The sequence below is a fragment of the Erigeron canadensis genome, chromosome 4 (genome assembly GCF_010389155.1).
Source record: "Erigeron canadensis isolate Cc75 chromosome 4, C_canadensis_v1, whole genome shotgun sequence".
NCBI classification, from domain to species: domain Eukaryota; kingdom Viridiplantae; phylum Streptophyta; class Magnoliopsida; order Asterales; family Asteraceae; genus Erigeron; species Erigeron canadensis.
Genome location: NC_057764.1, coordinates 41,812,095 through 41,828,481, shown reverse-complemented (window position 1 = coordinate 41,828,481; position 16,387 = coordinate 41,812,095). Strand labels below are relative to the sequence as shown.

The window sequence follows — 16,387 nt, the reverse complement described above, 5'->3', positions numbered from 1 at the left end:
TTAGGTTCAAGTTTTAACATATAAAGTTTTTCTTTTTAGACGGACTAAAAATAGGTTTTTCTTTCTGTTAGATATTGGACGAGTGAACTCTCTAGCGTGGTACCAATAAAGACAACTAGACAATCTGTTTTGATATTCGAATCTCACTTTTTATAAAGAAAAAAACATGAACTTTTGATATGAAGTTAAAATTTAAGGACTTGAACGGTTAAACGTTTACTTTGGAGATTCTTTTGTGAACTTTTTAAACAAATAATTAGAAGTAACTCATATCTTTTGAAAAGGAAAAAGAATCTGTGTGTATATGTAACTTGTAAGTTTGTCTCAAAACTAAACGAATTGTGTAATAAATCGACTGGGTACTAATGTGGCACCATTAAACATATGATATGTGGCCCACCCAATGAGAGACCACCACATCAGTATTTAGCAGATTATTTACAGGATTTATTTAGTTTATTAAGTTACTTACATACAATGAACCAAAAAAAAGTTTCTTTCTTATAATAGTAGATAAAGACAAGGTACACACAAGTTCTTTACCCTTATTTACTTATTGACTCATTCTAATACAGAACATTAATATCAATTTTATTTTTATACATTTGGAGACAACCTTTGTCAACAATAGTTTAAGAGAAAAAAATAAATAGTTAAAATTAACCCAATTTTGCAAGTGAGAAAGTCTAGTCTTGTTTATTATCCAAAAACCAAAACAATCATATAAATAAACATAAAAATAAAATCAATCAATCAATAAATAAAAAATCAAACTTGTGTCACACAGATCCATATTGTCATAAAAAACAGAGGATACGTGAACCTTCAAAACAGAATCAATCAAAACGATGTCGTGTTTGGTTGGATGTTGTGCATCATTAACATGTGGATTATGCACATCAGCTGCATCAACAATCACAAAGAAATCAGCTAGGCTTGGTTACTGTGGTCTCTTTGGTCTTTCTTTGATCGTTTCTTGGGTTCTCCGTGAAATTGGGACTCCTCTATTGAAAAAGATTTCTTGTAAGTTGTTGTAATTTTTTCATTTTAAAATCTGGGTTTTGTTTGTTTTTGTGTATATTAATTTGGGTTGTTGTAAAGTTTGGATTTTTAATTGTTTTTGGTGATTTTTTTGCTGGGTGTATGTTGTATGGTTTTTAGCTAAAAATAGACTGTGTGATTGCTTATGATGATTTTCTGAAATTGGATGATGTAAGGTGCGAGTTATAAAGTAGGATGACGAATTCAAATGAGGAGGTGATATGTACACAACAATATTTAGCCATACGCAACATGTATGGTAGGACACTACATAGTGTATATTTGTGTAAAATATGAAATTGTCATTTATAGCTAAGTATCGTTGTGTAATTAACTACATGTTACTTTTTTGTCTTGTTTAAAAATGAATCCAAAAACATTTGGATGGTTAAAATTGATGTAAAATAAGGTCGAAATTGGTCAGTTTATGGGGTGTTTATATGTTTATTATTTTTTTGACATGGTAGATAAGTAGTTTTGATTATTTGGATAAAAGCAAGCTAGCGCTAATAAAGCAGTTTGATTTGAAAAAGTGGTTTGGGACTTTTTTGTTTCAATTGCCTATATGTGATTGTTATACATTTTAGATCTATAAATTAGGAGAATTGCCATTCACCAAAACAAGTGTGTATTTAGTTATTGGGTTTTGTTACGGCAGAAACAAGTGTAAGCATTATTTCTGGCAGTGTGTGTTGTTACAATTGTTGCTTTTGCGTATTGCAAAAAGCATAAGTAGTTTTAATTTTTTAATTTTGATTAGCATACTAAACCCCCTATACGTCGATAGAATGAGTTTTCTTGTCTGGTTATCTAAAAAATGTGTCATTCCTTTTTGATAAAGTTTACACAAAGTTTACAGTTGCGTGTAATAGTTATAGTATGCATTACAAAAGACTGCTGACAGTGATAATAATTTTGATATATAAGATTTCTATATTTATTTGTTTGTTGAGTGGAAAATTAGATCTTTGAGTAGAAGTTAAACACTCCTTAAACTGTGGCCTAACACAAACAATGATACAATACCTTGTTAATTCCTTTCAATGAAGTGTTTTTAGCAGTCCATTGTCTGAATTTTTAAGTTAGATCTTACTAACAACCATTTTCTTTCTTCTGAACTTTTCCAGGGATCAATACATCTGATACTCTTTCAGATGAATGGTTCCAATCCGAAGCTGTTCTACGTGTCAGCCTTGGAAATTGCTTGTTTTTTGCAATACTTGCTTTGTTGATGATTGGTATAAAGGATCAGAATGACAGACGTGATGCTTGGCACCATGGTGGTTGGATTTTTAAGATTATAATATGGGCTTTGCTTATCATCCTTATGTTTTTTCTTCCGAATCCAGTCACATCTGTTTATGGTGAGTTTTGGATCCTAGTTTACTTCTGATCATTACCTGAGATCATTAGCTATGATTTTGATCCGCGAGTTTCATCTTACTTTGCCCTTATAGGCTATTAGTGGAACATCTTATTAGACAAATTTCGCAAAGTTGATATACATTTTTTAATTTATCTAAATTATTAATGTGTTTAATATGGAAAATTGTATTAGTACAAAGATATTGAACTCTTGTATATCAAGCGAATAAGCGATTTAGATGGTTTTATACTTTTGAATGCACTTTGGATTTGACTCATCTGACCAATTTTCCTTTTAGCTAAATCCTTTGGCTTAACTGATTTAATTAGAAAAACAACATAGCTTTTATCGACCTATTTATAGGTAAATGTGTAAAATTTGCCACCTATATATTTTAGGCTGCCATTGTGTCTTTTATTCCAGTTTCATCAGTTTTATACTTTAATACAATTTTGTGGAAATTTGCTTGTATCTTCAACTTGAAGTCTGATTGATATAAATTAAAACTCTCTAAATATGCAGGATTTATATCAAAATTTGGAGCAGGGTTCTTTTTACTCGTTCAAGTGATAATATTATTGGATGCTACACATTCTTGGAATGATGCCTGGGTTGCTAAAGATGAACAGAAGTGGTTAGTTTTAGGCCTGCTATTCTTCATTTATTTCTATTAATGAAACAGCAAACTCATAGACTCACATCTTTGAAGAGGCTTAAACACACGTCTATAATCCCTGATATTGTTGTACGAAAGGGTACTTGGTACTATTTCGTATATATAATCTATTTCTTATGTATAATTTCAGGTTCGTTGCCTTACTTGCAGTGTCAGTTACTTGCTATATTGCTGCATTTACAATGTCTGGACTGCTGTTTATTTGGTTCAATCCATCTGGCAATGATTGTGGTCTAAATGTTTTCTTTCTTGTCATGACAATGATACTTGCACTTGTATTTGCAGTTATTGCACTGCATCCCACGGTATAAATATGTTTAATACATGCTATTATGATTGCTTTTAGCTATAGAATCCATACTTAGACTGAAGGAACTTGATGTTTGTGGTTAATTTTTTATTAGGGGTGGTATTTAGGGGTATTTGGATTTGGTTTTTGAAACTGATCACTCTGTTTTTGATCATCACATTTGATGTCTGGATAAATACTTCTGATTATCTTATTAGTTTGGGGTTAAATAATTGGTTTTGGAAATCAGTTTCGTACCAGCTTCAACAAAACCTTACAAAGTTAAAATACCTAACTGCCCATTCTTTCAACCTATTTTCAAAGATTTTTACTGTCATCTTTCAAGAAATATTTTCTTTTAGTCAAAATTTGTTTAACACTCAAATAGATGATTTCATGATGATTACAAATTTAAACAACAAAAGCAAATCCAAACACTGTCTCGCAATCTTTCTATTTCGCTTGCTATCTGATTACGTCGGATATGCATAGTTGCTTTGAAACAAACGTCAATACATCCCCCCTAAGTTCTATTGGAAACCCATTCTTAAGATATCGTGTTTTTTGGTTTTAACAGGTGAATGGTAGCCTGTTGCCTGCTTCTGTGATATCAGTTTACTGTGCTTATGTGTGTTACACTGGTCTTGCTGCTGAACCCCGAGATTATGCCTGCAATGGTCTTAACAGTTCCAAAGTGGTTACCACAAGTACCCTTATACTTGGCATGTTTACAACTGTTCTCTCAGTTCTATATTCAGCCCTTCGTGCTGGCTCATCTACAACTTTCCTATCGCCCCCATCTTCTCCAAGAGCTGGTAATAAACTTTTTCATTTACCAACTGAAGACTGTGACTAAACCGATTATAGGTGGCAAAATGGGCTGGTCAGATGGGTTGGGTTACCCGGTCAGAATGTGTAATTTTGTGCTGGTTGCGTTTGGTTGACCCAGAAGACTTTTTCCATGAAAGTTTATTTATTTCATGATAATTACTTAGTCTGTCATATATGATTACAGTAATTATGTTATTTCATCAATAATATTACTTTACATTTACAATGATTTAGAATTTTGTATATATTTATAAATACAGTTTTGGTGACTATCGACCTTTCTGGCATCTTCCTTTTAAGCTACTTTTATATATGATTTTTTTGATATGTTAGAGATAAAGAGAATCCCAATGGCAAATTCTTGAATAAATGGGTCAATAAGGCCTCATTTAGAACCGGTTGAGTCATTGCTGATATGGCCACTCCATTATCATGCATGATTTACTATTTACTCCACTCCACAATTGTGCAATTAGTACAAGGATTTCGGGTTTTACCAAGTAAGTTTAATGAACTAACAACTTAGCATATCTTCCATAACAGGTGATAGATCACCTCTTCTGGACTCCGAAGAACTGGAATCAGGCAATGGCAAGAAAGAAGGTGAAGCAAAACCCGTGAGTTACTCGTACACGTTTTTCCATGTGATATTTGCTTTGGCTAGCATGTACTCTGCCATGCTTTTAACAGGATGGAGCAGCTCTGAAAGCTCGGACCTTATTGATGTTGGGTGGACATCAGTTTGGGTTCGGATCTGCACCGAGTGGGTCACTGCTGGGCTCTATATCTGGTCCCTCGTTGCCCCCCTCATCTTCCCAGACCGTGAATTCTATTGAATGATCGTTTACGCCTCATGTTAGTATGTGGATATTCGGTATAAATGTAATTAAATGTGTGTATGGAGCTGTAAGTGTAATTTGGTAGATGTACATGGGTGGGAGATGATTGTTATTGAAAATATGGTTTTGGTGTTGATGGTCGTCTTGCTTTTTATGTTATATCCTATAATGTTGCCTTTTTTAAACAGTTGGTTCTCATCATTCTCCTACCTTATATTAACTAGATTGGTGTCCGCGCAATGCAGTGGTGGTGTGGTTATTAACGTAAAAGTAGTTTCATTGCGGTCGGAAATTTGATGAATTTTTGTGATGGCATGTGAAAGGGGGAGGAGGGGGACACATTGTGAGTTAGGGTTTTTGCTATGTGTTTCCGCGTATGGAGGGTAAATTAGACATGTCAAGTTCTTACATTTAAGGGAAGGAGGTTCAATTTCTTTTATAAGGGAGTATAAATAGTAATAATAATAATAATTGTTGGGGATATTCATCTTGAGATGGAATTAAGATGCTAAAAAGAAAGGAAGAGAAAACAAATAACATACAAATGGACTGGATATAAACTTTCACGTTAGTGTTTAAGTGCTACATATTCGAGTTTTGAATACTGTCCAACTACATGTCTTTGTAGTGTCTTGAATGCTAATGGGTAACTACTAACTCGTTGTTAAAAAAATACCATTTGGTCTTAGATCAAATGGCCACCTTGAGCCTTCTTTGGGGGTTCTAGGAGAGGGGATGTTGGTTGAGAGCCCAGGGATCGAATTTCAATTTCCCATGGTTTTAGACAGTTACCTTTTTGGACGTGTGCGGGTCGTGTTATCGCACCCTTGATCTCCAGGGGTGCCTTCAAGTTCCAAATGCTGGCATACTGACCACTTGGATATCACTACTAGGTTCGAATCATTACCGTTCAAAAAAAAAAAACTCACTGTTAAAAAAAAAAAGTTCAATCGTTTGAACTAGAAAATGTATATAGAACTACAAAGGTTTCAGTTTTCTTACAGAAAAATTGCTATAAAAATTGGAATTGTTGTTTTTTTATATATATATATAATAATAAGAAGGTAACATTGAATTTGCAACTATAAAAAAATCATTAATCAATTTAAAACAAATAAAAGGGTATGAGTCGTATGACGGTAATAACCAACTGAGTTGGATCAGTAGTTGAAGCTTTTGTCTCTGAAAGCAGATGTTATGGATTCAATCTTCATGCCCAGCAAGGCTGGAGGTCCTTTTCTACCTTTGGTAGAGGTAAGGTTGTCTACATATTAACCTCTCCCATACATCGTCAAATACATTGGGACCCAAAACCCGTAGAAAACGGCATTAGGAGTTACTTTTTCTTTTAGTCGTATGACGGTAAACCACAAGTCCACCGCCATAAACTATCACACTCAATAGTTTTATACTCCTTACCAATACTAATAAACACGTAGCTTATCACAATTTCGCCATCTTGTTCGCCGTAAATTATCGCCGTTGCAATTTGCGGGTGTGAATATCATGCTTGTATATTTCAAAATGATTAGTTCCCCTTATTCACTTAGTTATTTTAGAAGTTAAAAGATACTCGTAAATATTGTAAATTAGTTTCATTAATGATAGATATATAAGTAGAGATGTTTAAAAATTAAAATAACAAGATAAATAGTATTTAAGATTGTTCAAACTTGAAATAAGGGGGGTCATAGAGATATTATAAATATATATTATATTACAAACATAATATAAATAATATTGCATAATACGGGTTTGACAGTGTCTTATAGTTATGGATATATCCATGGGTCTCTTACAAGTGTATCATGGGTTGGCGGCATAGATTTACCCTATGATGCACCGAAACTCCAAACAGGTAAGCGTACCCGTTTCAGAAACTCCATGTGAACGGAAACTCGTACGAAACACGACGAAACGTTTCCTTGAAGTTTTCATATATACCGAAACGTTTCTGTGAAGCTTCCGTACCGTATTCAATTAATAATAGGGTTTTAATGAGCTTTTTCTATTTCAAATGCATACCCCAAACACAAACTAACTACATTATACATTTGAGGTCTCCATCAAGCTTTTTTTATTCCCTCATTGATTAGTAAAAATTTAATCCGTGATCACCGGTCACCATCAAGCATATATTATAAATTTATACATATATAATTATACATAATTTATTAAGTCTCAAGTCTTTCTCTATATAAAAGCAATATATTTTTATTTTTTAAAATATTTTTATTGCCGTATATTTGTCGTACCCGTATCTTAACTTTTTTAGTTTTTCCGTTTTCCGTTCCCGTATCGTTCCCGTGCTCCTTTGCCGTATCCGTTTCGGTGCTACATAGGATTTACCCATAATGGATATAGTATATCGATTACCCGTTTGATACCCATAAACTTACTTTCTACTTTTTTTTGCTTTTCAACTTAAATATAATTTCAGTAGGAATTTTTCTTTTATTTTTTATTTTTATAAAAATTTTTATCCCCAACAACCACATCTATACACCAACAGCTACATCATCCACCACCGCTAGCCACTTCCGACCACCACATATATACACCAACAACTACATCAACCACACCGCCAGCCAATTCTGGCCACCAAACTCGACTATTGTGGCACATTTTCGAACCCCAACAGCCATAAACCTCTTCACACCAGCAAATAAACACAAAAACCAACAAATTAAAACATGATCTGAACAGATCTAGCTGACAAACACAAATAGACAAGAAAACAAACAGATTGATCTAAAAAAACATTAGGGTGCGGTGTGGGCGACAGTGTGGTTGGAGAAGAGAGAAGGGCGCGACGGTGGGGCGGGGAGCAGAGTAGTGGTTACGAGACGAAATAAAAATGGTTACATCATCATCATCATCATCATCATCATCATCATCATCATCATCATCATCGGTGTTTTTCTGTAAAGATTTGGATTCACATGGTTTGACTAGCATGTGAAATTATGATTTTGGGTCATTTTTGTTGTGTTTCATTTTGGGATATAGAATTTAGTGTTTGCACTGTGTATATATGACTATCAGAATGTGTTCGGTTGGCATTTTCTGAGCTTGTTATATCAATTTTTTCCTACTTAAGATCACCATATTGTTTCGAGTGACACGTCAGTAGCTAGTACTAAATTTAAGGACGAGGATTCCCTAAAGTTATAAAACAACTTTAAGGGTAAAGTTGTTAATCTTGACCATTGAACTTAAATCAAGGGTCAAGATTGACTAAACTTTACCTAAAGTTATTTATCAACTTTAGGAAATCTCTATCCTAAATTTAATGCCCAACAAAATACAAATACATTATATATATATAACACTCCAGTGAGAACACTTTTAAAATAAGAACGGTGAGAACACTTAAGAACATTATTTTGATGCATTAAAAATTCCATAAAACTAACATAGTGCATAATTAATTATCATTATTTAAGTGTTTAACAACACATTGATACTTCAAAATCGAAAAAATTACGTTTTTTGTTTTGTACATCCATCTTGGATGCATATTATCAAAATGATGCATCCAAAAAAAACGTGATTTTTTTCGATTTTGACGGATCCATGTGTTATTAAACACTTAAATAATGATAATTAGTTATGCACCATGTCAGTTTTATAGACTTTTAATGCATCAAAATATAGTTTTTAAGTGGCTCATTTGTTCTCATTTTAACTTGGTTCTCATTTAATTGCCACCTTATATATATACATATATATATATATGGGTAAGTGAGAACACTCTTAAAATAAGAACGGTGAGAACACCTTAAAAACATCATTTTGATGCATTAAAACATAAAACTAACATAGTGCAGAACTAATTATCTTTATTTAAGTGTTTAACAACACATTCATCCATCAAAATCGAAATAATCATGTTTTTTGTTTTGTGCATCTATCTTGGATGCATAATCATCAAAATGATGCATCCAACAAAAAACGTGATTTTTTCGATTTTGATGAATCAATGTGTTGTTAAACACTTAAATAATGATAATTAGTTATGCACTATGTCAGTTTTATAGACTTTTAATGCATCAAAATGATGTTTTTAAGGTATTCTCACCATTTTTATTTTAAAACTGTTCTTATTTGATTGTCCCCCTATATATATATATATATATATATACCCTTAAGTAGCCCAATCGTGTTGTTGGGCCCGACGAGTGGTCGAACGAGTCAACAAGCCCAGTAACCCGATAAGGTAGCCAAGCCCATAGGTGAAAACAAACAATCGCGCCAAGATAAGGACTCAAAGCCAATTTTATGCATAATCAAGAAGACAAGGGGACCTAAGGTCCAACCCATATCTTATTCGGGTCAAATACTAGTAGCCGCGGGAAATCGAATGAGTAATTGGACCGAAACTCAATTGTTATGTGGGGCCCATTTAAGAGAAGGCAACCAAAGGGAGAGGAATAATTTCATTTACTCGTAATTCCGAAGCCTAACTTCTCCTATAAGACTTTATCGCCTGAATTTTTTATAATATAATTCCCAAATACGTGTATATGTATCATGTTATGAGCCAGGTGGTTACAATTTACTGATGTAAGTTTACATGACTTTTTTCTAAAAAAAAGTTTAGATTGTTATGCACACTGAACCAATTCAGAAAGTTGTCCCACTCGCTAAAGCTGGCTATCATACTAATCATTATTACAAGACGAAGAATTTATTGATTGTTGACAAGGAGCAAGTATATCTATGGCAGATGGATTGCTATTGCTTCTAAGAATGATTATAAAACAATGGATTTGAGTTTCACGGAGAGTGTATCAGTGTATGGTGGGTGTTTTTAGAATCATTTAAGAAAAATCTTATTTATAGATGAACGTAGGAATATCGTTGTATCTAATTGTTTTGTTTGTTTGTTTGTATTGCTGAGAATTGTTTTGTTTCTTTGGTATTATGTTTAGCGCTAATTCTTAATTTTCGAGTAATTAGTGCTTATTAAATAATGTTGGTGTTGTAGTTTCAGAAATTTGTGAATTGAGCTATAAGCTATTACCAAAAGAGAAACCGAAAGTCTAAAATTTAAATGTAGATTTGGTTTGTGTTATGATTATACATATGCTGGTAAATGTAATATCATTTTCTGTTGTTGCGTTTCATGCATATAATAGGTTATGGAACTTTTATACTTTAAGGGCACTCACTCATTTAAATTTCAACATGAGATAAATTTATCATGACAATAGAGTCTCCCCAAACCATAGCATTTCACATAATAAAATGCCAAAGAAGAAATCTGATAATAACATGCTAAGATTACAACGGAACAAGTAATCCAAACTTTTTTTACATATCTTAATAACTTTTAGAAAGTAGAACATAGCAAGAGTGCAACCAGAGGAAGCAGAATTTGGATTCTCAACCAAGGTTAACTGCCAAGGTTCTTGCAACATTTCTTTGGAGTTGAGACAGTTGTACCTATTAGCCATACATCTACCTAAAATTTATACTCTCGTTAGCTTGCCATGTGTACAAATGATAAAAATTGCTATGCAGATGGACGTTAAATCCTATTACCACAACTGGGCAGGGAAACAGCATCAACTACAAGGTCCAAAGTTAACAAATCAAACACAATAGTAACATAAGCCAAGAGTGAATTGAAATGCTTCAACCATAAAGTAGATACCATTGTTACCAGAGGCAGAGGCAGAGGCAGAGGCATCAACAGTAGTTTCAACAAAAAAAGTTGTTGCAGGGGTACAGATTTTGACTTTTTCGACAACGGTTCCGTACCACCTATTATTAATAAACCAACAAAATAATAGCAGAGATAAAGTTACTTCATCATGTTTACATTACATGCTGGTCCCTTCCACATATCTAAGAGGGAATATAATTGTTACCTGAGGCAAATGGATATCGTATTAATGTTGAGGAAAATGCCCTCCAGGGGCCGGGGCCTTTGCCATCAAAAGAAGTACCTATCAATTAACCAAGCACAATAGCACGATACGGCAAAGTAATTTCAAGATGTTTGTTTAGAAATAAGTTGATTTGAGTGAAGTTATATTTTCTACCAACCAAACATAAGACACGATTGGATTCTATTAAAGAAAAGAGTAATTTGTAGCCAGAATGTGAGACGCATGCTGCTGAAAGCATTGACAGATAAAATAAAGAATCAATAAAGAGTGTTTCTTATTTACTTGGCTTGAAAGTCAAACTTGAGCTCAAGTAACATTTCAAAATGGTGTTCGAGTTTAAATTCAAATAATTGACTATTGTTCGAGCTCGAGTTTGTTCATGTTGGTTTACAACAAAATAAGAAAATAACATTAGTATCCAAAAAAACCCCACAATTATACCAATTTAATCAACTTTTTGACTTTTTAGAAAATTCCCAACAGAATGGCAAGCCTTGCAAGCAATACTAAAAAAACCTAGCAACTTGTAGCTTGCGATTTTGCCAGAAATTTATTATCATATGGATAGAAAAAGATAAATGCAAGGCATTCCTCGCAATTTTGGCAAAGGACAGACAATACCATAATCCAAAGGTCTTAGAACTTTAAACACAGCGTCTTCCTTTTGTCTTTCGCTTGGCATGCCAAGATTGTTGTGGGCTTCATCCATTCCATCATCTATTTTATTAATTTACCAGCAGAATAATAGTATAAGAAAGAGATTTCATCATAATTACTAGTAGTAACTAAGTTGATTTGGGGTTATAAGTTTGGTCACGAATATTTGCATTCACAAAAAAGGTTAAGCGAAAAGTCTAGGTGCATTAAGTTACAGAAAACTTTTTACAAATTTCCATTTTCATTTTTCAAGAAAATTTGAAGGGCTTTTTAACTGTAGAACACCATTGAAAATTTTGAAACAGGTTTAGTTGCAAGTTTGGAAAACATAAGGAGTTTTTCATTTAAAAAGTGAAAAAAAAAAGAAAAATATTAAAATAAGTTTTCCAGTAGGTAGTTAGAAGTAAGAAAAAATAATCGTCTACTTTCAATGAAATTTTTTTAGAAAAACTCACAACTGAACCACGTAATCAATTTCCCATATTTCCATTGAAAATTTTTCTAGAAAATACTCCTAGTTTTCTACAAATAAAAGCACCCTTACCAAACAAACATCCCTTTAATTTAGACAAATATAACAATATGATCAAAGTCCGACAAAATTTCTAAAAGTTGAACCAAATACGTTAAATAGAAATAGATATATGTGTGTGTGTGCGCGCGTGCATATATGTGTATGTGCGCGTATACACACACACACACACATATGGTTGCAAATATCGGCCGATATAATCGGATTTCGACCTTCAACTGATACGATATATGGGTTATCGGCTGAACTTATCGTTTCGGTCAAATGTCGGTCAATATCGATCAAAAAAGTTGACTTTTTTTTTCTTTTTTTTATAAACCCAAAAATAGGGTTTCTAACTTTAAGATTAAAAGGTATGTAAAATTTGCTTCATAACATAGCAATTAAGATTGAAAGATATGTAAAGTTATGTCAAATTGTATACATTGTTAGTATATATATATATATATATATATTTAGATGAATTCCTTTACAATTTAGGGTATCGGATATATCCCCGACATATCCGATATATCGCATATCGGGGGTCGGCCGATACGATACCGAAACCGATATTTACAACCTTGTATATATTTGAACTGCTGCGTGTATACATTATATGAAAATGAGAAAGATATAATCGATACCCATCTCATTGAAGCGGGGTTGATATGAGGAACGGGGAGAGGGAAATATATATGGTATAAACGATGATGATTTGCGATCCTCATCTACACGAATAAAAACCAAACAAAATAAGTGAATGTCATTTCAACATATCATTAGCTAGGATGGACTCCTAAGTCCTAACAACTTTTGAAGATGCTTAAAAATTATTACAGTCGGAAGTTAAAATTTGCTGATACATTGTAGGATCGTAGTATATAGTTGTTCAAAATGTTGGTTTTAAATCGTAGACTTTCTTTTTGTCCAATTAGATCATTGTACTTTTTTGAAGAAAAACCTCTAATTTTTGTCGTCATTTTTAATGCAATTTAAATTAAAATTCATAAGAGGATTCAATGATCAAACTAAAGGAATTTAAAAGAGAAAGTAACATCACTACCAAAATGATCATAAACATCAGGTTTCTCATTGCGATTTCCGGGCGTGAAAATTTTCATAAAAAAACTTGCCTAAAATGATATACTTCTATGAATATTTGGGTATTTAGACCTATTTTCTCTTTCCGAAAGTGTAGTTACAAATTTATAGTAGAATGACCTAAATGAACAAAAAGAAATTACGTTATTAGCTAATAAAAAGAAATATGTTACTCGTATATTTTTTAATGACTTTTAGCACTACGTTGTAAGGTAATCGAGCTGCATAATGGGAAAAAAAAATAAGAATGTTTACCATCATATTGCTCCTCATCATATTCTTCTTCGAATTCTTCACGGACGGGGCGGGGATGACCTTTACTTTCAGGTGGGAAACCTAATCATAATAAAATTAATATACAAAATTAACATACTGCATATACATACAGGTTTTGAAGCTAGGGTTTTTATTTTGCAATAAGTCGGAGAATATGCCAAACAACCCCAAATATATACATAAAATAGAATAAATATATAAAATTAAACATATAGGGATGTGGGTAAAGATGCTTGCCAAAGTGCAAACCGGGATCGATGTAGAGTTTGCCAGCATTAGCACGACGATACTTGTCAATGTCGAATTGGTGTGAAATATAGACGACAGGTTTTTATTATACAATTCCGTCAGCTCATCGTCATCCAGCTGTGTCTTAAATTTTCCTTCCATCGATCTGATTGAATTATTTTTCTCTTTCGATTTTACGGTGGGATTTTTATCCTCTATTTATTACTACAAAGGGGGATTTGTTTTTTATTGAAAACCTAGGGCTAGGGCTTGGGTTCTTAAGCTGCGAATATTTTTGAAGGAATTGGATTTTTTAAAGGAATTGGAATTCGAAGGAATTGAAATTTGATAATTTTATAATCTTGTTTGGTTCAAAAATACATCTAAGGAATTGGAATTTTGTATTATGATAAAAAGACTTTATTGCCATTGCATATATTTACGTTATTAAATATTTTTGCCTGCCTATACCAAATGTAAGTGGTGATAGGATTGACTAAAGAACAAAAACGAAAGCAGCATCATCATTATACGTTTCTCTGTCCTTTCATCTTCATCATATATATTTTTTTTTCAGTAACTTTTTCAATCAGTCTTCCAAAATTTCTTCCATCATCATTTCAATAATATCACCTCTTTATATTCATAAAATATGCAACATGTGTATTGCTCGAATTGAAGATTCATAAGGTGACCATCACGCCCGATCTGTTGGTATTTTATTTCATGAGGTTCAATGTTGTTCTACGAGAGCTGTTGGGGGGTGGTGTCTTGATGAATGTGATATGAACGTGACGCTGGTGTGAAGTCATCGAAGGGTATGTACGGTGATGGAAGTGCAATAATATGGATGGTGATGGATGTTCAAGTAGTGATTCTGGAAGTGACAAGAGGAAGGGTCTTTTGGTAATATATGTGAATTCCAGAGGAATTCAAGACTTTCCATCTAGTATGTGATGGAATTCCGAATTCTGTGTTTAATGGAATTTGGGGAATGTTTTAGATTCAAATTCCTTCCATAATCCAACCAAACAACTAAAGGAATGGAATTCATAATTCCAATTCCATTGAATTCCTTTGAATTCGGTGAACCAAACAACCCCTTATAGATCTAATTCATTGAAATTTAATCCAATAAAACGGAGGAATTATAAAGCTCCAAAATAATAGATAAAAATACCGCAAATAAAGCCGTTAACTTAGCTGTAATTGATATCATATAACTCGTCCTGCTACCCTCACAATACGGGGCTATTTGTTAGATATTTTAGTGTAATTGGGTTAATTGGCTATTTAATCATAATATAATAATACATCATATAGGTATGGTAGTGCGGAGTGCACGCTTATATGAATTTATTATGATTTTAAAAAAGGGGTTAACTTAGCTGCTATTGACATTATATAACTCGTCCTTCTACCTTCACAATCAGGGGGCTATTTGTTAGATATTTTAGTGTATTTGGTTAATTGGTTATTTAATTATAATAATACATCATATAAGTATGGTTGTGCGGAGTGCACGCTTATATAAATTTATTATGATCTTAGGGGCAAAGCCCCTTAAGAATGGGAGCGGGGTCTAAGGGGCTGCAACCCCTGGCTGGGGTCGAGCTTGAGCGACTTATTTTGCATTAACATTGCTATGGTAAAAACGTCTCAGAAAATTATTTTTTAGAACTTGAGGGACTTATTTTGCCAATTTTGCAAAGTCAAATTTAACTGTCATAAAGGCAGTTACGGGCCTGGCATCATTCATTCTATTATCACGAGTTCAAATTGAATTCTCTCCCGTTTTCACATACTTCTCTCAAACACAAAATCATACAAAACATTCTTAATCACTGATTGTATCCGCTTGAATAATTTGGGGTGAATCACCAAATTGATTCAATCTGAAAGCCTATCGCGCCTTCAGTGATTGTATAATATCCGGTTTTTATTCGTTGTTAAGTGTATGTCCCCAAGACTATTTATGTATTCAATCACATTCCAGAATTGAAGAAAAAGTTTGTGGAGTAACAACACTGCTGTTAACACCAAATTATACTTTCCATATTACAAATTGATCTAACCCCTACTTGCCTATCGTATATATATACACTCGGCGGTTAGGTTTCTTTTTTTATAAAAAGAAAAAGAAAAAATTACCATTTAACAAATTTGTTATTAATCTATTACTATAATCCTTTATAATCATTATCAAACTCTTAACACTGTATTCTCGAGTTTTTATTAAAAGAAAAGAAATGAGAAAATTAGATAGGGGAAGAAAGGATAGATAATTACATAAAAAAGAGACATTCTCAAGTTGAAAGAAAAGAAAAGAAAGTTGATAGTTAAATGTATTTTTGAGTTAGAAGGGAAGGAAAAGAAAGGATAAAAATATACAATTTTACATTTATAGCCTTGTAGTAATTAAAATCTTTATAAAAGTTTGAAGGGTATAATAATAATTTCACCACTTTTCCTTCCAAATCTTGCCAAAAGTGGCAAGAAAGTTTTGGGATCAAAACATCTTATTTTTCCCTTTCTTTCCCTTCCCTTTCTTTTAAAACAAAAACTCAAGAATACAAAAACTAAAAGTTTCTTACCCTTTCTTTTCTTATCTCTTCAAAATAAAACTCAAAAATGCACTCTTATATTTGAAAGGTGTTAGAAAATTGTTTATA

At 32.9% G+C, this 16,387-nt stretch overlaps 2 protein-coding genes across 2 annotated transcripts; one reads left to right on the top strand and one right to left on the bottom strand.

Moving 5' to 3' along the window:
* Positions 1 to 724: 724 nt before the first annotated feature.
* LOC122595344 (serine incorporator 3) lies at positions 725 to 5,229 on the top strand. The gene is made up of 6 exons (XM_043767690.1): positions 725 to 1,023; positions 2,169 to 2,405; positions 2,930 to 3,041; positions 3,214 to 3,388; positions 3,950 to 4,187; positions 4,747 to 5,229. The coding sequence occupies exons 1-6, from the start codon at positions 849 to 851 to the stop codon at positions 5,037 to 5,039; spliced, it is 1,230 nt and encodes a 409-aa protein (XP_043623625.1). The 5' UTR covers positions 725 to 848; the 3' UTR covers positions 5,040 to 5,229.
* A 4,990-nt stretch (positions 5,230 to 10,219) lies between these two features.
* Positions 10,220 to 13,816, bottom strand: LOC122596795. The gene is made up of 6 exons (XM_043769439.1): positions 13,725 to 13,816; positions 13,467 to 13,547; positions 12,755 to 12,838; positions 11,561 to 11,656; positions 10,919 to 10,996; positions 10,220 to 10,811 (listed from the first exon to the last, which is right to left on the bottom strand). Exons 3-6 carry the CDS (start codon positions 12,756 to 12,758, stop codon positions 10,576 to 10,578), a joined length of 414 nt encoding a protein of 137 aa, XP_043625374.1. The 5' UTR covers positions 12,759 to 12,838; positions 13,467 to 13,547; positions 13,725 to 13,816; the 3' UTR covers positions 10,220 to 10,575.
* Between the last annotated feature and the right edge of the window lie 2,571 nt (positions 13,817 to 16,387).